Genomic DNA, 24,332 nt, shown 5'->3' on the forward strand with positions numbered 1-24,332 from the left:
GGGATCAGACCTGTCGCACTGAGAGAGAAATCCTATGGTTAACTTCTGTTTGGATGTGACACTTATACACCTTTTATATAGATGATCAGAGATGTTTACAAAGGCAACTAGTGTTTTTAATATAGTTTCTTCAAACTTATATAGAACGTATGTTTAGGTTGGTAACTTCTTTGACTTTCTTATTTAGCACTGCAGAAAACTCCTGAAAGCGGATCTTTTCAGATTCGCTTTCTAAATAGACCGCCCAGATTATTGTGCAGAGATCACAAAAGAGCTACTGACACCTAACCCTAATTGATTGCACACGGTATCACCCTTCATCGCCGCCTTCAGATTTGACACTGCTCCTATCGTCTTTACATTCAGAAGCATCTTTAAGGCTACACCTAGGTCATTAAATTCCTACATACATTAATAAATACATACTGTGGGTTCTCTTCCTGCAGTGTGAGCATATTATGCTCACCTTTCTCCATTTGCTTCTTGCTCTGGTGTTGAGCTGAAACGGAATCTCTCTGTAAGGCACAGAGCCTCCCATGTGGTGCGGTTCCTATTGCTACATCTTTACCCTCTTTTAGGGATTTAGATGAGGCTTTCTTTTTAGTGCAAATTTAAGAATGTTGTGATCAGCTGTGGCTCCCCATAGGTGGACAGAGTGCCTCCGCTTTTGCCTTTCGTCCACTTAGTTGTCACTGGGTGCAGTGCTTAATTTGAGCCAGTGGCTATAAGGGGCGGGAGGGGTGGGGGTTGAACTCATTTTTGGGGACCAGCACTTATTTTTCTTCATCAGATATTGATCGCGAGCAGGAGGCTTGCATTTAAATGACGGACACCTAACAAAGTATGGTCGCATTTAAAAATGTTTGCAAAAATGTTTTAAAAATGTTACTATCTGATACTTTTTGTTGCTGCTCTAGATTATGCCACCATACATGTCCAAAGAAGACTATCAGTTGTAATTGCCACCTATAAGTATGTGGCACTCTTCCCTTCTCTACTGTACGCTGTGCCAGTGCACACTGCATCACTCTACTCTGTACCACTGCGCTCTGCACCACTCGACTCTATACCACTGCACTCTTCGCCAGTGCACCCTACACCCCTCCAATCTAGGTCATTCCACTCTACCCTCCACCACTCCTCTCTACAAAGCTGCAGTCTATGCCACTAAACTCTACACCAATGCACTCTACTCTGTACCACTCCACTGCACACCAGTGCACTTTACTCCAGTACACTCTACGGCACTCTAGTCTAGCCTGCACCACTGCTCTCTGACCAGACATGGGTCCCTTGCTTGCTATGCCATTGGACTCAAGCTAGCCTGGCTGATGAAGGGTGATACCCTGAAACCGGTCCCAGGATGCTTGAATCCTGTCCAGGGAGGACCTGACTTGGCAGTTCAGGCTGGACTGCTCCCATTGGGAGCAGGGTCATGATTGATGTGCATATAGCTGGGTCCAAACTGGGGTGACGTGGCATGCAAAATAACAATGGATTAAACTCAGATCTGTAACTGTGGGTGAGTGTTTGAAAAGTTTCAGCACTCCGTCCATCATTTTATTTTGTGATATTGACTTTACTCTGCACAACTGCAGTCTGTCAGTGCACTCTACAGCAATCTGCTCTGCACAACCGCACTCTAGACCGCTCTAGTCTACTCTGGGCTACTTTAATCTATGCCACTCTACACCACATCACTCTGCGCCAGTGCGCTCTATGCCACTCTGCAGCACTGCACTGTACTCTGTGCCACTCTAATCTGCTCTGCATTACTGCACTTTACAACATTGCACTCTACTTTCTACACTACACCACTGTACTCTACGTCATTCTACTCTGCCACTGCACTCTATGCCACTCTACTCTACCCTGCACCACTGCACTCTGTGCCCCTTCACTCTACTCTGAAACAATCAACTCTATGCCACTTTACTCTTGGCCTCTCTATGCCACTGTATGCCACACCACTCTACACTCGTCAGTGTACTCTACCTTGCATTACTCTACACCACTGCACTCTGCAAAACTCTGCCACATGTACTCTTTACCGTTCTTTGCTGCACTGTACAAAACTACACTCTACAACTCCTTCCTCACCGCACCCTACGCCATGCTACACCACTGCACTCCACGACCTTCTACACCACTGCGCTCCACGACCTTCTACACAACTGGACTCTACGACCCTCTACTCAGCAACACTGCACTTGGTGCTGCTACACCCTGCACCACTCTACTCAGCTTCACTCTGCATCACTGCACTCTACGGCAGTGCACTCTACACTGTACCACTCCACTTAATGCCAGTGTACTTTACGCCAATCAGCTCTACACCATTCTAATCTACACTGCACCACTGCGCTCTGACACTGTACTCTGCCACTCAACTGTCACTAAACTCTGTCACTGCACTCCATCTGAATCTGCGCCACTTGACTATGCCAGTCTGCACCAGTATAATCTTACACTCTACGCTGCAACAGAGCACTCTGTGCCACTGAACTTTACTCCACTGCACTTTACTATGCACCACTCAACTCTGCCACTCTGCTGCACTCTGCAACTACACTACACTCTGCATCACTCCACATCACTGTGCATCACTCCATATCACTCCACACCACTACACACTACTCAATCCAGTCCACTCCACTCTACCCTGAGTCACTGCGATCTGCGCCACTGCAGTCAACGTTGTGCTTCTCCACGTTGCCCCTTCCGCCCTTCACCACTGTGCGCCACTGCATTAAACAAGTGGATTCTGAACCAGTGTACTTTACACCACTTTACTCAAAACCAGTGCTCTACACCTTTGTACTCTGCGCCACTTTACTCTTGGTGACTCTATCGCACTCCACAATACTCCAGTATTCCAACACTCTAATCCATTAAACTCTACTTCACTCTGACAGTCAGCTCTGCTCTTTTTGTGCGAAATTCTATGCAAATCTTTCTATGCCACTTTACTCCACTCTGGCACACTACTCCACAACCCTATGCCACTCTGAAACTCTACGCCACTGTACACAACTCCACTCTACATCACTCTGTTCCACTCTATTACACTACTGCACTCTTTGCCACTCCACTTTGCCAGTGTACGCCACTACAGTACGCCACTACACCACTTTCCGACACTCTACACAACACCCTCTATACCACTCCACTCTACGCCTCTCCACTCTGCGCCACTTCACTCTGCGCCCTTCCACTCTACGACACTATACCCTCCACACCAATGATCCTCTACCCCACTCTGCACCACGCCACTCTCCTTTACACCATCAACTTTTAGTCATGCTGAACAGCAGCCACAATGGTGTACAGCATGACTAAAACAGATTGGCAAAACCAATAGCTGGTGCATAGGTGAAGCCCATTGGCTTTGCCAATGCTTGTTTGAAGTTTGTACCGTGCAAATGTGTGAGATCTCCATCATCAGCATTGGAACCTTTTATGCTTCATCTTGCTAGCTGTCTGTAATGTTGGTGAAGATGCAGCCTGACTACACCTGTTTTTGTGATAGAGAGAGATAAAGCGATTTTACCATGATATTTTAAGGTGGTCAAATGGGAATGCTAGGAGTAGAAATTTTGTGGAAGTCTCATGGAAACTTGGCCAACACTTTAACTACTAAATAAAACTCCTGAGACGATGTGGTGTTATAGCTTTTATTATCCCCAGGTTTATTAGTTCTCAGTATTTCTGGGGGTGAAGTTAGGGACTGATTGGGTACTAAAAACCCTATTGTGGGAACTTCCCCTATTGTACTGCAGTAGTATCAGCAGTGCAAGCGTCACTCATTCAAACCAAATAGGAATGTGTGGGCATCAGTGTTGAAAGCTGCTGTAGCAGACAGAAAACAGTTATAACGAAGATAGCTTCTTGTCTGTCTTCCATCACAAAGCTCACATGTGCACATACAGCAGCAGTGGAGGTTTCATATTCTCAGAAAATGCATGGCATGAGCAACAGCATTTCAAACAGAGAAAATAATGCCACAGGCAGAAGTTGTGCAAAATCCACCTTACATACAAAAAAAATGATAGCACTGGAAGCCACCGTGGGAGCTTCCCTCATGCAAAACTGGTCCATATTACTCACTTGTGCGCTTGGTCTCCCCTCAAAGGCAGCATTAATGCTTGTTGTCTCTTTTGACACGGGAGAGTCACAAACGTAGGGGCCCATGCTCTCGTTAGAGTCACTCATACTGGTCTTGGGTCGTGGCAGGAGACCTTGGTGGAGACACTGGTACAAGCTTCCACCAACAGCGCGGGCTGGAGGTGAAGGTGCTGCTGTCAGCTCCTGTGATGGCATAGGCCTGATGTGGTGAACTGTAATAACCTCTCCTGCATGGTGTAGTTGCAAAGGCTGAGGCTGGAGCCCCGGGAGGACTCTGGGCATTGGCACAGGTCAAAGATGAGTATTTGTATAGGCAAGAGTGGACCAGGCTTGGGCCAAGATGTAGGTATTTGGGCAGTGGAAGGGAGATCTCAGAGGCGATGTTTTGCACACAATCTTGATATTCATTTGGAAAGGAAAATCCATGTGTGTTTTGTTGCACTCAGTATTCCTTTTGCCTCCATTTCTGAGCAGTAGCGTGCTAGACAGATGGTGAAGACGTAGATGTTTCGAGTGATCAGCAAAGTGTTGGTGGGGTCTGGTTCATCAACAGGGAGAGGGATCGTGGACCCAGTCGACTATATGGTGCAGTATGTGTCCGCAATGCTCTACCTTCAGAGAATAAAAGTGCTTATATGTTTTTGAAGCTGTCAGCACAAACTCTTGAAAAACGAAAAGAGTTTTCTAATATCTTTAGGCTCTTTGATAAAATAAAAAGTAAACGGGGACCTGAGGCCTGATGGGCTTCAGCACTCCAGCATCCTTGTGATAAATTATTTTCCATTGAGGATAGAGATTGTTCGTTCAAACTAGGAGATATTGAAAAAATATTGTAAAACCAGGGAGAGGTATAGGGGGATGATATTCGCCTCAATGTCTTAAATAAGAATCCAAACCTTCTGTCACAATAGTGTGGGAGATATCTATTCTGTTACAGGACCGGAAGGCTCAGCTATGACAAGTTTGAAGCTTTGCCAGTACATTACAAGTAACACGTTGCATTGGCTTGTAGCAAAAAGTTTTAAAAGTAGACGCATTTGACCAATCCGCTGCTTTGTGTGTCCTCAAGACGTCCCAGGGAAATATAAGCCTTGAATGCCTCAGCCCTTCCTGCGGAGTGGGCACCGAAAAGAGATATATCCTCTACCATAATCCATCTGTCCCATCAAACTAAAGTACAAGGCAAAACTGGATTGAACAGTTTTTAGAAGAAATTAGAAGTTGTGAGTTTGACAGAGAATTAAAAGCAGAAGGTTGGGGTTCATATAGGTGCAGACATGTAACAGTACACAACGTTTTCCATTCTGCAAAAGCAGGCTAAAAATAGAAGTACACAAAGTTTTAGTGTGTTTAATAATAATAAAAATAACTCCCTGTGGCGAGAACGATTTTTCACATCGAGCTTTCACATATGAAACTCTTCTGAATGAGATCAGACAAAGCAACGTAATAATTTTTTCTGATAATGGCTTCAAAGAAATAAACTTGTCTTGCTAAGACTAATTAAGTGCAATGCAACTTTAACGTCCCATAAGGAAGAATACTTTGGTTTAGGAAAGTCTTGTAATGGATTGACATTAGGGAACTACAGACCAGGAAATGTTTTCCCTATTACTTTTCTTTCACCTGAATGTAACTGGCAAAAATTGACGACCTGTAAGTTTTCCCAGCCACAGAAAGGGATTCCATAATATTTGTTACCTATGCTGGAGGGGCATATATATGATTTATTTTTTGTTACATACACCAGCCAACTCCAGCATACCTGTAGCTGGATTGAGTGGAAGGAGCCCAGGAATCATTAATAAGTGTCAATGCTTCCTGTGAAGGACCCTGCATATGCCAGGGTGACCTGAAATCAAGTTTTGAGGACAAAGTTGAGGACCATGGAGGAGAAGAGGAAAAACTGGAAAAGGCTCTGAAACTCCCATTGAGAGCTCTAGACGTTAAGGGGAACGCACTTTGGTTCAAAAAAGAAGTCACTAACTAAAGTTGCTGGTTCTCTCCTGACATGCATCAGTGTCCTGAGGACCCTAGCAAAGGGAGGTAGTGCATAACCCAGACGAGACCCCCACTGCTGAAATAACACATTCAATGCTTCTGTCTCTGGGTTTGGTCTCCAGCTAAAGAACCATACTAACTTTCGATTCTATCAATTGGCAGAAACTTCCTTCTGAATTAGATCTCAAAGATTTTAAATTCCCTAAAAAACGTTAACTCTAACGGACCAGTCGCTTCTGTCCTAAAACTACATGGATCCCCAATCCACTACTTAATTGGAGAGACCTGAAAAATATTCTGCCTGAGTCGTGAGTCCTTTTTCCAGACAAAAATGCCAAAATTCTCTACCTGTCTTCTGGACCCTTCACCTCCAAGCTTGTTTATATAATGAACAGCAGATACATTATCCATCCATAGAGGAGTACAACAAATTACGTTATTTGAAGCTAAACTCTTTACTGCAAATGAGCCTGCACGCAGCTCAGAAAGTTATGATATTGTCCATCTGAGAGACAATTTTTTTCCTGTACTGTTTTTCTCAACCAAGCTTCCCAGCTGGTTTTCCTGGTGTCTGACACTAACATAATATCTGAGCATAGCCAAAAATGGATCTTCTGATCCAGTCTTCCAACTGAGAGAGCCACCATTCCAAGTCTTCCCTTGCCTCTGGAGAAAGTAAATGTGATGCTAAAGAAGAAAGGCCCTTATGGGAAAGTAACTCTTTTAGACGTTGAATGCTCGATAACGTAAGGAGCCTGGAAAAATTGCCTGACTTAATACAAATAAAGATTCTCAATCCTGAGAGAAAACATGTCTATTTTGAAAATTTATTGTAACTCTTTCTTGATTAAATTGTCCTTCCTCTACTTGAAGAATAGATGTTTTGACAGACTTTATTATGAAGCCTAGAAACTAAATCATTTGAAATGGGATTAAAATGGACTTCTTTTGGTTTATTACAAACCCCAACAGTCTTAGAAGAGATGCTACCCAAGATACGTGAATGTATTGCGTCTGTTTGTAACTGGCCTTCAGTAGCATGCCATCTAGATATAGGAGGGTTCTGACTCTCTGATAACGAAGCAGTCCTGTCACAGATTTTAATACTTTTTTTAAACGCTGCAGACAACCCGAAAGGAAGAGATTTGAATTGGTACATTGAAAATTGTACACCACAACTGTCCCTATGACTGAATCTAAACCAACAGATGAGCATCTTTCAGATCCATCCTGGCTAACCAAATCCCCTTTTTGGAAGCGATCCCTTAGTCAGGTCACTCCTTTCATCTTGAAGTGTCTGTATATTACAAAGTGTTTCAACAATTTGGGCTTATTACTGGGCCAAAACCTCTTCTCATTTCCAAATCAATTGCAGATTGCGGAGAGGACCCTCCAGATAAACAAGCACACTCAGGTCCTCTTTTTTTCAACAACTCGTGCACTTCTTGTGCTATCAGCTCTCTCTGTAGAAGATTAAACACCATGACACAAAAAGGGGGACTGTTGAACTGAACGAGAATCAAACTACTTTGTTGCCCTCAATTGTTTGTAACACTCATTGATATGTTGTATTGAAACCCCAGTTGTGATGCAAGAGGGCGGGTCTGCCACCCAACTTTCTTCTCGAAAAAAGATTTAAAGATGCAAGACCTACCAACATTGGAACAGGTGCGTCCTCTTCCACTTTGAAATCTGCCTGTGTAGTGACCTTATTTTTCTGGAGTGAAAGGGATAAAATTCCAATAACGCTGAACCCAGGATTGTGTGTGCCCCTCTATTTCTGTAAGAGGTTGATTTGTGGGAGCCTTGTTGTATATTGCCTGAAGAGCAAGCTCTGCCTTGGTCAGCTTTAAAAAACACGAAAGAGGAAAAGCCTTCTTTGGAATATGAAGGTTTGTAACTAAGCTGAGTGGTCACTGAACTACCATTGGCGTTGTGACCTAGCTCCATATCTGCTATATTTGCCAGCTTTGGGTCTATTCTATTCTGTTATGAAGGTTTTTCTTCTCTCTGTTGCTGTGGCTGCATTTCCATTTCCTAACATGGAAACTGCTTGCTGGCTCCATCCCCTAAGGACTGCCAAATCCATTTGAGCTCCATAAGCGTTGCATCTTCAGTATTTTCCATAAATTGAATCAGTGGTCCTAAAATGTCTGTCCTGAGAGATGCAAAGAGATTTATCAGCGCCCTTTTTATGACAAAAAGGCCACTGTAGCCAGATCAAATTCAGGTGCAAATGTGGGGTATAACAGATCTTGGGCATTCTACTCTTGAGTTTATTCCTATTAGATTTGTCCACTGTGCTCCTCATTATGTGAGCTGCAGACTTTGATGTGAAGGAACCCATTCTCCAGGTCTGGAAAGAGTATTTACCTCAGGATCAAAATATGGGGCTCACAAGTCATCAAGAATGCCACCACTTCACCCTACTACTGGACCCTGAGTATTTAGTGGGATGATAGTGTTCTCAAGTTCCTCGTCATCAGAGCCATTCTGCAACCCAAAGGGGAAGGAAATTGACTCCAACTCACTAAAATACAAAGGCAAAATAGTTTTATTTGGTTGGGTTCTTAAACTTGGTTCCCCAACAAAAGAGTCGTTCCTAGACCTTTTAGCCATAATATAAGGGACTTCTGTTCCTTAGTGCAAGTAGGGATGGCAGTCTCCTCCCTAGGCTGAAGCATCTCAGCACTTCTTTTCCTTCAATAAACACACATTGTTAATAAGACTCACGACCTGGTAACTCGTAAGTTGATTTTCTCTGCTGGAGGACATGGGGGCAAATGCTCAACTTACTAAAGGCTGCTGCATTAGAGCTATTGATGGCATCGACTGAAGTGATGCAGTCACCACTGACTGAATCACTTTGCGGACCAATATTTGCATCGTATCAATCGACTCCTGTCCAAACTGGCCTTCATCGCCGTCCTCGTCTACCAAGGACTCAGGTTGAACATGGTCTGAACTCAAAGGAGGTTTGTTAATGACAGGTTCCCTTAACCTGCTTTTATCAGAACACTCCATAGCGCTTAAGCAAATAACTCCTAATAAAAGGCGAGCAGCCTTAAAGAGCAAAAACCGAAATGAAATAAATAAGAGTATTCTTTTTTATATAAATGTTTTTTTTCTTCTTTTTAATGCTAATGACCTTTAACTAATGTTATTATAGATCAGAAACCTTTCAAGGAAAGGATAAACTTAAAGCCTCAGCAGTTATAACTTAAAACTGTACAGACATACAACAGAGTAAAAAAAAAATGAAGTCTCAAACCACTGTGTTTAGAGGATGCAAAGGCTGCAAACTGGCCTTGGTAGAGAAACGTGTGAGGAAATATTAGTGCCTTCGCTACAAAGTTGTGCTGTTCGGTTTCTGCAGAAGAGCGAAGAAAGCTCATGTGCATCACTCAGAACAGAGCAAGAGGTGTGCGATCAACTTCGTATGAAAGAAAAAGACAAAAAAGCACTATTGTCTTTCCAAAGGAAACAAATAACGCACAATTGTTAATCCCTTAAATTCAAATAGAACATAAAATGCCATAAATGAAGTTATCTTCATTAAATGAATTTACAGTGAGAAAAATGAATTGTACTTCTCAATTCCAGAACAACAAAGAGGAGGCCCATAACTTAAACTGCTGGTTGGCAGAGCGAGGTAGGCTAATTACAATTTCCCATCGTCTAGTCGCTGTTTGAGAGCAACAACTATTTAAAAGAATGGCCTGCCATTGATCCTTGCTAAAAGGCTGCCTGGGAGTTGAGTAATGATAGAAGCACATGGTGTACATTTTCGTTGGGAATGTTATGATAAACATTTCCATGAAGGGACTACACATCTGACAGATTTACAAGAGATGCGCAGAAAGTGAGGCCTTGCTTCACTTGTAGAAACTATGCACACTGCTTGTATGCATCAGCATTTACTTTTGCAGGCTTGGCGAGAGTAGCCATCAGGATTCCCATTCTTAGTTAGTTCTGACTGGCTGGTAGTGAAGGCACTCCAAAAGGAGAATGTTCCCTTCGTCTAAACGTTACAGCCTGTTCTCACTGGCTGTGAGTCCCGGCTTAATTGCATTTGGCAGGTGTCGGCCTCTTTTTACTTAAATTCCCCTACCTGACTAATAAAACGCCTATGTAGACTTTAAAGGGGTCACCTGCATTTCAGATCTATACCACCTTCCAAAAAAAGTGTTCATTCTCCTTTCATCTTGTTGAAATGACCCTCTTAAACTTCTGGCTCCATCCGCATTTTTCACTCAAGGCATTGACAGGTATGACGTTGATGCCTCCTTTAGCTGCAAGGCCACCTCGACTGAAGTGGTTAGTACGATAGAACTGAACTTTGCCCTTTCTTTCTCACTCTCATAGAAATTTGATCTTTTTAGTTGCATGTTACACTGACTTACAACGCCTGTTTTTAGAGAAGGAAGATGTGGTTTCTAATTCCGGCTCAATTACTCGAGAATTTTGACTGACTTTTATCCATGCCTCTTCAAAGTAGCAGTGGGGACAAAGCGTGCTGTCTGTCCTCAGGTGAAGTCAGTATGTCAGCTGGAGACTACGCACACGCGATAGAACTGAGCCTGTGACGCCTTCTCCGGCCATCTTGGGAGTTGAGATGGATGGTGAGGTAAGTATCAAGAGTCTGTCATGGGTTCCGATATTTTTACAATCGGTTTATTGACTTTGGACAATATAAGATGGTGAAGGGAGAAGGGCAGGCCCTACCATGAAGCTTTTAAACGTATTCTCAAAAACGTGTTTTCTACATTTGTGTTTTTTTATTTTATTTTATCAAATGCCTTTCAGATGTACTTCTGCTTATTTTACTGTGATGCTATGGGTCGGCTGCAGAGAGTTAATATGGCGAGGCGCTCTGCCTCGGGTGTACGTGTTTTGGAAAAAGAAAAGTCTACATTCGGTGCCTTTGTGTTTATCTTGCTGATCCCTTCACAGTCCCAAAACAGGAAGGAAAAACAGAAAACTTTCCCTGGCAGAGCTCTGCGCCGGCGCTAGGCATCGCGAGCATTCCCTCGGTCCGCCCAGATGTGTGAGACCAGAAAGGACGACCCAGCATCTGCTTCCAATAGCGTCAGGGCGCGGTCCAGGCGGAGGCCATTCATTTCCACAAATAGAGCAGCCTCGCGGGATAGCTTCCCGCAGGGTCATTGAAAGAACGGTTTGTGAAAGGAGTGATGTCATCTTCGCCGAGTTCAGTTTGTGCTTTTCATATGGCTGTATTAGCTCTAATTTCCTTCTTGGAGAGCGAGTTCTTGGACTCTGTCGTCCCTTTTCCAGCGGGCCCCTTCAGCCATTGATGCTGTGAAAGACCTGTGTGATGGTATCGTTGTGCATGGAACCGGCTTGTCACCAGCAGCATCGGGCGGGTGACCTAAACAAAGGCCACAGCAGCTGTGGGACAAAAAAGAATAACGCCTTTGTTGGTGGTCCTTTCAACTGTATACCACATGCTTTCTTACATAGTGGACCTCTGCTACTGCCAGTGAAGGGAAAGTGTCCCACGCATACTGAGACAGGCATTGCTTTCTGCTGCTACGCCCCGACTGCTTAATAGGTGTTGTGAACGGGATGTGTTAACCCAGGAAAAGAGACATCGTGCGTCACCCGCCTAGCCCAATAGTGTGTTAGCAGGATAATAGTTAAAACCTGTCTACAAGCAGTTTTGAATGGGCAGAAGACAATGGGCCTACACAATGCCTTCATTATACTTAGAGGGTTGCTTTAAAAGGGATATATTTTGTCAGCCCATGGAGCCCACCTTCTGCACCCCCGCAGGCCCTCGGCTGGCATCTTTGTGGGATGAATGCCATTTCGCCAAATAAAAGCACAACTCCTCAGCGTCAGTTAACGGATTTACATAATTTCATGTTGAATGAAATCTTTATTGCCAATTAATAAAAACCATTGCAATGTAAACTAGTCTTACTATAGTTCTTAAAATAAAATCCAATATTTATTAAAACCCAAATGAGTGGGTAGCATCAAGACGATAAGATTAGGTTAAAATTAGATACAAAATACTCGTTGCAAATGCTCATGTTAGCTCATGGTAGGTCAAGGCTGGAACCTGCTAAAATGTTTTGCAGTTTCAGGTGGATATAATTTCAGTTGTGACAAAAATATGAGATGCCTGAAGGCACCTCCCATACCAGTCTGGATGGTAGAAGTAACCACGTCCAAAAGGACTATTAGCAAAAAATGGATTAGCTGCAGAAATTGAAATTTTCTAGCAGCAGTTGCTAATTTTGAATGGCTGTAAAGGGCGGACACGTTTTAACTCGGATTACTCGAGTTGCTACTTGAATATTAAGGCTCAAACAAACATGTATCGTCTTGTAACATATGGGTTGTTCACATTGGTAAAATAAGATTTAGAACTGTTTCAGTGTTTTCTTATGTTGAGATAGATGTGTCTACTCCAACTCGGTAAGATTTTAATTCCATTTGAAAACCCCCTGGGTGACAGTTTTCTTGGCCCATAGAACATTAAATTCTTGCGTTTGTGTTTTTAGTATTATATTTTAAAAAAAGTATTCCTTCACTTTCACCTTTTTAGTTTTAGCTCAGACATAGATGTATGTGTGAATGTAACAAAAAATATTGGATGCTGGAAATAATCTGATCCGCTGGTAATTACTCTGGGGTGCATTCCTGTCCATCGTTTATTGGCCCACTCGGCTCATCCAGAAACAGAGAAATAATATGCAAGTCTGCCTTGGCTCTGCTTCAGTAGCAGCAGTCGAGCCCGACCTGCCGGGCCACGCTCTCTGAATGAGAACACAAGTTGGCCTAGACCACTTTCAGTTTTGTTGGTCCTCCCCAGGAACGTGTAGCAGCTTGGATGCCATGGCACAAGTGAGCCCGGGATCCACGTAGCCATACCCGCTGCACTTAGAGCATCACACTAAGAGAAAAATAATGGATGGAATGATTGAATTGATCTCAACCATTGTTAATTATTATGGGGCTCGAACGATTACTTGTTGCTTAGATCTTTGCAAGATTTCCACCAGTCATTCACTTTTGTGTTAGTTTTAGTTATTACAAGGTATCTTAGTGTCGCTAGTAGCAACTACTTCGGGTGCGGCACCAGAAAAATTGCATGTGCAAAAGGGGTAAAACTGGCTGATGTCTGAAGGTGATGATGCGTGCAGTAGGTTGCCCACAGAGAAGCTGTAGCAGCAGTACTTCCCTGCCAACAGCAATATGGATCCGTGAGCAAGTAAGTACCAGTTCCAGCCCTCACTTTGCTGGAGTATCAGTTGCACTTTGTTGCGGTAGCTGTTTACATAAAGGCGTAGAATGTTGCATACATGCAGAGAGGAGTCCAGGCAATCCTTCCCTAACCCTAGGTGGCAGAGCATGGGACATTTCTGTCCCTAGATGATCCGTTTGTTTTTGTGCTCCAGACCCCAAAAAGGGTTGGATGTGAATTCTTTCGTACATCACAGAGATTCCACCTCTGTCCAAGGAGAAAATGATGCCACAGAAGCCCCTAGACAATATTTAGGCCCCTATTTAGTAAGTGAGCTCCCACCTGTCCGGGGCAGGAACGTATCTGCCTCCAGTTCAGAGTGCATGCTAAACTATCGGAGAAGGGAAAACTATAACTTTATCAGGAACCCCCAAATCCTAAAATGGCATGGGGAGCTTACTGGAGCCCTCAGAATGAGCCCTAGTGCTTTATGAACACCACAGATGTAAAGGAGACTTCAAAGGTTCTGTAGTCGATCGAAGCCTGTACTGTTCGTTTTCACTCTTGGCAAAATTATGTATTAGGCTCAGAAGGACTGGCTCCCAAAGACCAGTGCATGAGATGCGCTCCTTCCCCTAACATGGAAGGGCCTTCAAGTAGTTAGGAGGTAGACTCATCACTTTGGAAAAACTTTTTGAACAAAATAAATACTTAAATGAATGCCTCTTCTTCCAGTTTGACCTGTGTGAACTTGCATGCTAAAGTACTCCACCATCTTTATGTTGATTTTATTAATCTACTAAAAGTTATCACGATTACTGAATTATTTCTTGGACAACAGTTAATAACTATTTGATTAAGAGGTAGAATGTAAGTTTGATTTTCTTTCTATCCCTTTGCGTCGGGGTATTTGTGTTAATCCCTCATCTTATCCTGTTTTTTAATGCATCCTTGGCTCACAATCTCTTCACTCCTTGACGAGAAAATAGTCATGTCTTCACCAGGAATTGTTCTTAGATGGACAACTGCTGCAACAGATCAGAGTAGGAGTGGTTGTGCAAACAGGTTTCTGCATTAATTCTACTGCTGTTGTTTCGACTCCTTGGGCCGTGCTGAAAAGGAGGGACAAACCCACGAAGAGGAAGTGAAGCTGGCATGTGCTGACCAAAGAGAAGGAAGGAAATAAGAGTGATCAATGGCAAGGAATGTGAGGGGGGTATAAGCACCCTGTAAACTAACAAAATGGCTCGCAAGCAACAGCACCTGCGCTGTTTTAGGTGAGACCTAAAAAGCAATCTGTGTAGGCTGATAATTGCTAATCTCTGCTCTGGGTGTATGTCTGTTTGGAGATAAATGCAGCTGCATCATCAGGTCTTATACCTCTTATTGGTTGCTTTGTGTTTATAAATAAGAAACCTAACTGTAGAATTTCTGCACATGGTCATTATATGTTCGTTCTGCATCTTTTCATTTCACCAGCTTTAAGGTGTTCTGCATGATGTAGGGTCTTGAGATATGGTAGCACTTCAGTCCATTATTCAAAAGATTAATTCATTTCCTATCTTAATTCAGAGCTAATATTTCATAGTCTGTTTTTCTGAGGCTTAACACCAACTACTCCTTACACCCTCTACACAGCGTAATATTCACATGGGTATGTATGCTTCAAAAACATTACACGCTAATGTTTCTTCCAACTTACACTTTGCCTTATGAACTTTGCCTTACTATCAACGTGTCATTCTATTGCAGGCCTGGGTTATTCTGTCGTAGATAAGTCCAATTAGAGATATGAATGCAAATCACACCGATGTCTGCATTTGCTAGAAAGCCAAAGTAACCTAATGGGCTGTACTACATTCCTTATGAAAGCATTTTGATGTTGCCCTGCGCAGATATTTTGTAAGGGTTCTCTGGGCGTGTGCTGTCTACGATTCATAAATTAACTCCTGTTAATAATTTGTTGCCTATTGTGCCAGTAGGGCCGAAAAGAAAGACCTCTTCCACCCACAGTGCCAAAAAAGAAACCATTGAGGTTGAACACAAAAACAAAGGCTCGAGGCAGAAATGGCACTCTTCTTCAGAGAAAAAAGGTGTTTGACTCCTTGAATGACTTTCATATTCCGACAAACGTAAACTTCGCACTTGTATAGCGCACTACTCGCCTGTTAGGGTCTCAAGGCGCTGTACGCATACCGCTGTGGAACCCCTCCTGGCTTTTCCCTGTGAGGTGCCCACTCCTGGGCAACCCCCAGGGTGAAGCCAGGCATCCAAGCGCTGTCAGGGCTGTTGTGGAGATTAAGCAAGCTATTGCCCAGAGTTACAGAGTGGGACCAATTAATTAGGTTAGGCACCAAGGCGAGAATGATCTGGTCCAAGGGAATTGAGCCCGAGACACACTGAGGCGGGAATTGAACCCTGGTCCCGGGCCAGATCTCTGTATCAGGGTCTGCCGCTCTAACCATTGTGCCACACTTTTCCACCTGCCACACTTCAGGAACTACAGAGTATAATCAGGCAGACACAGAGGTGCCCTTGACCCTGTAGCTGCACTAGGAATAACAGGATAAAGCAGTAATTACTAGACAACATATTCAGACACTGAGTCACTCCAAGCAAAGCACTTTTCACAAGTCCAGAAAATGCAAAATGCCAAAACTTCACACCCACTTCCCATACCGGCAATCTGAGTGGAGTGCCCTCTTGGTAGATGGGTCAGGGAGATTTGCATACGCCTTTCCACAGATTCTTCTAAACCTAAGGGTACTGGACAAGGTCAGATAACTGACATGTTATTTGGACCCACTAGAAATTTCCAGAGGACAGGCCATCCCAATCAAACCAACACAGGACCTGTTAGCTATGCAAAATGGTAGGGTGTGCCAACCTGAGCCAGCTACACTCAATCTAGCAGCTTGGCTCCTGAATACCTAGTGTTGAGACACCTACAACTGCCCTCCAGGACAATGGAAATCCTGAAGGAAGCTAGGAAGCCAAGCACTAGAAAGTGCTACACAGATATGTGCTACAAAAAAAAATGGAGACAAGGACAGAGCATGGTACTGGACAACGGCCTGACCTATGCATCATTAAAGGTCCATTTGGCTGCCATAGTCCTATACACAAGAGGAACAACAGGGAACAGCCTCTTCATACTTCCGGTAGTGAAAAGGTGTTCCTGAAGAGATCAAAATGAGTGGCTCCATCAAGAACAGCACTGACACAATTGTGGAACCTAAACACAGTACTCAGACAGCTGATGACAGAGCATTTGAGCCAATGCAGAAAATGAAGCTGAAGTTTTTTTTTTTTTACTGTAAATGCAGCATTCCTAGTAGCGATCACGTCACTTCAGTGTCAGTGAGCTATGAGCAATACAATGCAAGAACCATACCTTCAAATCCACAAGGACAAAAGTCCTGCTAACAAACCCACAGTTTCTACCAAAGGTGGTATCGCAAATCCACACTTGCTAAAACATCTCAACTGCCAGTTTTTTTCTTGGATGCAAGGTTGCAAGCCGAAAGTGCACTGCACACATTGGAGGTGCAAAAAGCACCTACAGGAGACAAAGACGCTTCGGAAAGGGAGCCAATTCTTCATCTTCTTTGCCAGGCAAAGCAAGGACACACCAGTAACAAAGGGGACAATTGCAAGACGAATAGTGGAAGCTATCCAAACCTGCTTCATAAGGGCAGGAAAACCCTTACCCACATGGGCCAGGGCACAATCGAGTCAGGAAAATGGAGACACTCTTAGCATTCCTAACAAACATTACCCATTGGTGATGTCTGTATGGCCTCAACTTGGTCATCCACACACTGTCACAAAACACTACTGTGTGAACATTCAGATAAACTAGAAGCACAGGTGGGACGGAGAGTGGTATATCACCTGTTGTCCAGCGTACCCATATTTCAACTCAGCTTGCCAAAGGAACATAACATTCCTTTGTAAACCGATGCACACTGTAAAGAAATGCCTCCTTGGCATGGTTACCCCCTGACTTTTTGCCTTTGCTGAGGCTAAGTTATGACTTGAAAGTGTGCTGCGTCCCTGCTAACCAGGCCGCAACACCAGTGTTCTTTCCCTAAACTGTACCTTTGTCAGGCACAACCCTGACACCCAGGTAAGTCCCTTATAACTGGTACCCCTGGTATCAAGAGCCCTGATGCCAGGGAAGGTCTCTAAGGACGGCAGCATGTCTTATGCCACCCTGGAGACCCCTCACTCAGCACATGCACACTGCTTCACAACTTGTGTGTGCTGGTGGGGAGAAAATGACTAAATCGACATGGCACTCCCCTCAGAGTGCCATGCCAGCCTCACACTGCCTGTGGCATAGGTAAGTCACCCCTCTAGCTGGCCTTACAGCCCTAAGGCAGGTCGCACTATACCACAGGTGAGGGCATATGTGCATGAGCACTATGCCCCTACAGTGTCTAAGCAAAACCTTAGACATTGTAAGTGCAGGGTAGTCATAAGAGTATATGGTCTGGGAGTTTGTCATGCACAAACTCCACAGCACCATAATGGCTACACTGAAAACTGGGAAGTTTGGTATCAAACGTCTCAGCACAATAAATGCACACTGATGCCAGTGTGCAATTTATTGTAAAATACACCCAGAGGGCATCTTAGAGATGCCCCCTGAAAACATACCCGACTTCCAGTTTAAGCTGACTAGTTTTTGCCAGCCTGCCACACACCAAACATGTTGCTGGCCACATAGGGAGAGTGCCTTTGTCACTCTGTGGCCAGGAACAAATCTTGTACTGGGTGGAGGCGCTTCTCATCTCCCCCTGCAAGAACACGTAACACCTGGCGGTGAGCCTCAAAGGCTCACCCCCTTTGTTACAGCACCACAGGGCATCCCAGCTAGTGGAGATGCCCGCCCCTCCGGCCACTGCCCCCACTTTTGGCAGCAAGGCTGGAGGAGATAATTAGGAAAACAAGGAGGAGTCACCCACCAGTCAGGACAGTCCCTAAGGTGTCCTGAGCTGAGGTGACTCTTACTTTTAGAAATCCTCCATCTTGTGGATGGAGGATTCCCCCAATAGAATTAGGGATGTGCCCTCTCCCCACAGGGAGGAGGCACAAAGAGGGTGTAGCCACCCTCAAGGACAGTAGCCATTGGCTACTGCTCTCCCAGACCTAAACATACCCCTAAATTCAGTATTTAGGGGCCCCCAGAACCTAGGAAACGAGATTCCTGCAACCTTAACAAGAAGAAGGACGGCTGACCTGAAGCCCTGCAGTGAAGACGGAGACGACAACTGCTTTGGCCCCAGCCCTACCGGCCTGTCTCCCAACTTCAAAGAAAACTGCAACAGAGACGCATCCAACTGGAACCAGCGACCTCTGAAGCCTCAGAGGACTGCCCTGCAACCAAGGACCAAGAAACTCCAGTGAACAGCAGCCGTGTTAAACAATCTGCAACTTTCTTGCGACAAAGAAACAACCGGGGCACCCCTGTTCTCCATTGAAGCCTATGTGTTTTGGGCACCACTTTGACCTCTGCACCTGACCGGCCCTGAGCTGCTGGTGTGGTAACTTTGGGGTTGCCTTGAACCCCCAACGGTGGGCTACCTTGGACCCAACTTTGAACCCTGTAAGTGTTTTACTTACCTGTGAGCTTAACAATTACTTACCTCCCCCAGGAACTGTTGATTTTTGCAGTGTCCACTTTTAAAATAGCTTATTGCCATTTTTGTCAAAACTGTACATGATATTGTGATTATTCAACGTTCCTAGAATACCTGACTGGAATACCTTTCATTTGAAGTATTACTTGTAAATCTTGAACATGTGGTTCTTAAAATAAACTAAGAAAATATATTTTTGTATATAAAAACCAATTGGCCTGGAATAAAGTCTTTGAGTGTGTGTTCCTCATTTATTGCCTGTGTGTGTACAACAAATGCTTAACACTACCCTCTGATAAGCCTACTGCTCGACCACACTACCACAAAATAGAGCATTATAATTCTCTTTTTGCCACTATCTTACCTCTAAGGGGGACCCTGTGCACACTATTTCTCACTTTGAAATAGTGCATACAGAGCCAACTTCCTACACACACCATGTGAACACAGAAAAAGATTCATGCTGCAGAGGAGAAGTAGTTGTGCAGCCTGAATAGTTTTCTGTATTCCCATGTGACCCATCTGCTCCCATGGAAATGGAGGTAAAAGCAAACAGGCATGCTGAGCAATACTTCATAACAAAGGAAGTTTCAAATAGGTCAGACTCCAGGAGAAAAAAAAGATTCTGAAGATGGTGACCTTGCACAGGAACTTCAAGGGCGCTGTCTGGCGTCACACAGGGGATGGACTTACTTCCAAATAGTGGTTGACAATGACCACACTCAAGGAAAAAAAAAATATATAAGAGAAGGACAAAACTCACTAGGACTCACTAGGACAAAAACCACTAGATGGCGGAAGAGATGCCCAGCATTGAATCCAGAAAGCTCTTCAGGCTTCAGAACTATTTCTTCTGGCAGCCTTCATGGACCCGAGGACTGCATTTGAAGTGGTCCCTGTGAGGGGTTTGGAGGATTATTGTATTCCAGGAGACCTCCTGAGAATGCTGAGGGTTTTGCACCTTGAAACATATGAACAAGTCAGGTGGGATGTAGAGTGGGGTGACCTTACACAAAGATAAAGGTAACTTGTGAAGTAAGGCAAGGGTGTGTCCTTGCCCCCACATTGTTTAACCTGTATAATAATGGAGTGGTCGATTGGCAGAGTGATTGTAGGCATAATGCGCTCAAATCTGCAAACAAAAGTACCCCGATCCTGAGTTTGTAGACAATACACTGCTCGTTTCTTGGACCTTTATGAGACTTCAGTCACTCCTGGATCGTTTTGCCTTTTGGGACTAGAAATAAATCCACTAAATATAAATTTATCTCATTGAATACTCACCACTATTTTAGAAGCAGAGTTGAGGTGGAGGTGGTGCCACTGGAGCAAGTGGTCCATTTTGATTGATTGATCGTTAGATTAGTTGGCAATTTGTCCTGGGCCCGCCAAATAGCAAACAGCAAAGCTGTATTACATCAAAGGGCATCTGCTGTAGTAAGGAAGCATAAGACCACTCACAGCGGTGCTAGAAGTTTATAGGGCTATTGCCGTGGTGGGGACCATATATGGATCAGAGATTTGGGGCTGTGCCAGCCTGACTCCCTTAATCCAAACTAAAAATAAGGTTGTTTGATCACTGCTCTGCCTGCCTTCAAGAACCCCTTTGCTACTTTTAGGCATCGATCTGGCAGTGAACAAGGTGAACTTGTTGACCCTCCTGAAATCACTCTTCTGCTGGGTACGGCTCTGGACTACATCAGAGTTTGTACCCTGTAGGGATACCTTATCCCAAATAATTGTGCTGGATAAAAACCTATGGCTTAAAAAGATCAAACAGTCATGTGTAGCCATCAAAATGGAGGACGTATGGCTCTGGGAAACTTTATTGGTTAGCTCTTGGAATAATGTAAAAGAGGTGAGCATTGCAGACAATTTCCTGCATTTTAAATGCTCACCTATGTTTGAGTCCTACTTGGACAGGATCAAATCCTGGCAGGCTAAGAGTTTGTATGTTAAGTTAAGGATAAGACCCTCCTCTAAAGTCATCAACGGGCAGATGGGATACAAGCACCCTGTCAACTCATAACTACCCCGTCTGTCCATTGTCTTCCAAGTCCGCAGAGCGCTTTCTATTCTTCTGCCCAGGATATGCCCAGCCATAGACAAGGTGGATCAAACCAGTGTGTAAAAATATGGGTATAGCACACTATTGGGAGGCCTACAGGTTGCTAAGATGTGACACAGAGTAGCAGATTGTATTTGCCACCTCAGGGTCCCACCACTGTGCTTGGAGGCTCAGAGCAAATAGGATAGCCCTAGAGGGCTGAATGCCCGGTGAGGTTTGATCGTCTTCCCCCAAACCAAGGCTCTGCCTCTCACGTATCCTTAAGTCCCTTTGTAGATTTTGCTGTTATTCTCGTTGTTATTCCAAAGAGGAGTGTATTTAATGATATTTTTAAATTGAAAATGCTTTTAGATTGATAGATTCTAAATGTTGACCCAACTTGATGATTTTATTGAATTAAGTGACAAAGCATTGAACTGTTGATGAATTAGCCGAGCCAAGGGACAATGATCATTAGCCTGGGTCATCTGAGACCATTCCTTTGGCTCTTTTTACCATATTTTAGCTCACTGACCAAAATATATTCAAACTGTGCTTTTGCATTGTACTCAACTGTATTTTATTTTTCACTCTTCAGTAATCGATTTTTCTTTTGTATGATCATAGCAACAGCAATCACTGGAAGCCACTTCTACTTATTTTTAAATTGCTACTGGTAGCGACATAGTGACTTTTCAGAAAATGAATTGTTTTTCTATACCAATTCATCATGGTAATCTATGGTCTGAAGAATACGCATAGATATTATCGTAGGTCATGGTGAACTCACATAGGTTTTTGACCATGGTCGTCTTTTGCTTTTCAATACAGAATCATGCAATGTTCGAGAATGATTGTATAGGATTCTTCCTGGAAATGTACACCACTTTTAATATGCTGTATATTTATAATGATAACAAAATATTGGATGCCTGTTACAAAAGTAGCTTTTATGGCCTTATGGCTGAAATAAAGTTTATTTATACACACACCTACAGGTAAGTAACCATTTTGTTATTGTTTATCAGCACATTTCCCAATAGTCACAGAATGAGTAGAACCCCTTCATACTTCAGGCCTTTGTTGCGCTGACTATTCATGAGTGGTAATTTAGCTTGCTTGACGAGTGTCATGACTACACAGTAACAAGTGTACACCTCTGTACGGGAATGGCTCTTAAAAATATCTGTTTGTGGTCCCCCACAACCGGTCAGCAATTCCTAGTGGTAGGTGAGAGGATGGCCTGTTGGTTCATGATTTAGCATTCATATATCTGTTGGGGAAATAAGTGTGAATCTATTTAATATTCCTGATAGGCTTCTGTGAAAAAGGTATGTCTATTCCAAACCTTGCTTTGTGTTCTTACCTGAATGTGCCAGCGTAGTAGAAGAAAATGTTTACAATTGGAGGTCAGTTGGGATCTGTGATGGTGGAATGTACCTCTTTAAATTGTGAACAGCACTACATTGTAAAGCACAATGCTGACTGAAAAGGCTTCACACCAGTGCCTTGATTTTATCAGCATGTTGGCAAGAATATTATAAAATGTGTTTTTTGCGCCAGTCTTAAAAATTACACTTTCACTTAGTGCTTCATATCCTTCCCCGCAGCCTGGGATAGTGTCTCCATTCAAAAGAGTCTTCCTGAAAGGAGAGAAGGGTCGTGACAAGAAAGCGCAGGAGAAGGTGACAGAACGACGGGCCCTCCATACAGTGTCCCTCTCACAGACAGAGCATCGTGTGGAACCGGATATCCTGCTGAATGACTACATTGAGAAAGAAGTCAAGGTGAGCGTACTATTCTATGCCCTTGTTTTCCCTCTCTCGCTGTGTGTATATATATATATGTGTGTGTGTGTGTGTGTGTATATATATATATATATATATATTCGATTGCATGTGTAGCTGCAGATTCACATGCTATGCATAGCTCTTCTGACATCTGGTGTTGGGCTTGGAGTGTTACAAGTTGTTTTTCTTCGAAGACACGGGATCGAGTGACTCCTCCTCTCGGTTACAGTGCGCATGGGCATTGACTCCATTGTGAGAGTGTTTTCTTTCCTCTGTCTGGTTCGGACGTGTTTCCTCTCATTCTGAGATTTCGAATCGGAAAACCTTAGAAAACCTATGTTCGATGGCATCTGTCGCTGTAGATACGCATGTTCTGCAATAGCTCGCCATCTGGTGTTGGGCCGGAGTGTTACAAGTTGTTTTTCTTCGAAGAAGTCTTTCGAGTCACGGGACCGAGTGACTCCTCCTTTTGTCTCCATTGCGCATGGGCGTCGACTCTATCCTCGATTGTTTTTTTTCCGCCATCGGGTTCGGACGTGTTCCTGTCGCTCCGAGTTTCGGAACGGAAAATTAGCTAATTTCGGAAGATTTTCGTCGGTATTGTTGCGTTCGGGATCGGCGTACTTACATTCAACACCGCATCGAAGATCGAAGAGCTCCGGTGCCCTTCGGGGTAGTTTTTCGATCCTCCGTCGGGGCCTGGTCGGCCCGACCGCGTGCTGAAGAACGCCGATGGAACGGACCCCGTTTCGTTTCTGCCCCAAATGCCACAATAAATACCCCTACACAGACCAACACTTGGTCTGCAACCTGTGCCTGTCACCTGAGCACAGCGAAGACACCTGCGAGGCCTGTCGTGCGTTCCGGTCCCGAAAAACACTCCGAGACCGTCGAGCCAGAAGACTTCAGATGGCGTCCGCACCGACAGCCCAACGGGAGTTCGAGGAACAGGAAGAGGAAGGTACCTTCTCGATCCAAGACTCAGACTCCGAAGGATTCGACGATACACAAACCGTGAGTAAGACGTCGAAAACCACACAGAGAAACATTTACAAGGCCCAGGGGACGCCACTGCCACCAGGCCATGGCTCGACCCATAAATTCGGTGACCGACCGTCGGCACCGAAAAAGGCCCAAACAGTGCCGAGATCGTCCGACTCCGGTCGAGACACCGGCACGCAGCCTTCTCGGGACCGAGAAAGTGCTGGAGACAATCCTCGACACCGTGATGCCGGTGCGGACACGGCTCGACGCCGAGACAGCGGCACCGAAACAGATCGACGCCGAGAGGTTTCGGCCCCGAAAAGGAAAAAAGTCACCTCGGAACCGAAAAAACACGCAGACAAAGTTTCGATGCCGAAACAAACTGCAAGCGACCCAGCTTCAGGCTCTTATACAGAAGAGCACTCGCTAACCTCCCAAATGCAGAAGCATAGGTTTGAGGAAGAGCTACAAGCAACTGATGTGGACCATACGCAAAAGCGTATCTTCATTCAGCAGGGGACAGGAAA

At 44.3% G+C, this 24,332-nt stretch overlaps 1 protein-coding gene across 6 annotated transcripts in view; it reads left to right on the plus strand.

Annotated features, from left to right (window-relative positions):
- Positions 1 to 24,332, plus strand: part of CCM2 (CCM2 scaffold protein) — a 326,059-nt gene that overhangs the window by 149,056 nt on the left and 152,671 nt on the right. For all 6 annotated transcript variants that reach the window (XM_069210904.1, XM_069210900.1, XM_069210899.1 and 3 more), the window contains one exon: positions 22,642 to 22,818. In XM_069210904.1, the coding sequence (XP_069067005.1) occupies positions 22,642 to 22,818 (177 nt within the window). The remainder of the gene's footprint in view (positions 1 to 22,641; positions 22,819 to 24,332) is intronic.

Source organism: Pleurodeles waltl, chromosome 10 (genome assembly GCF_031143425.1).
Source record: "Pleurodeles waltl isolate 20211129_DDA chromosome 10, aPleWal1.hap1.20221129, whole genome shotgun sequence".
Lineage (NCBI taxonomy): Eukaryota > Metazoa > Chordata > Amphibia > Caudata > Salamandridae > Pleurodeles > Pleurodeles waltl.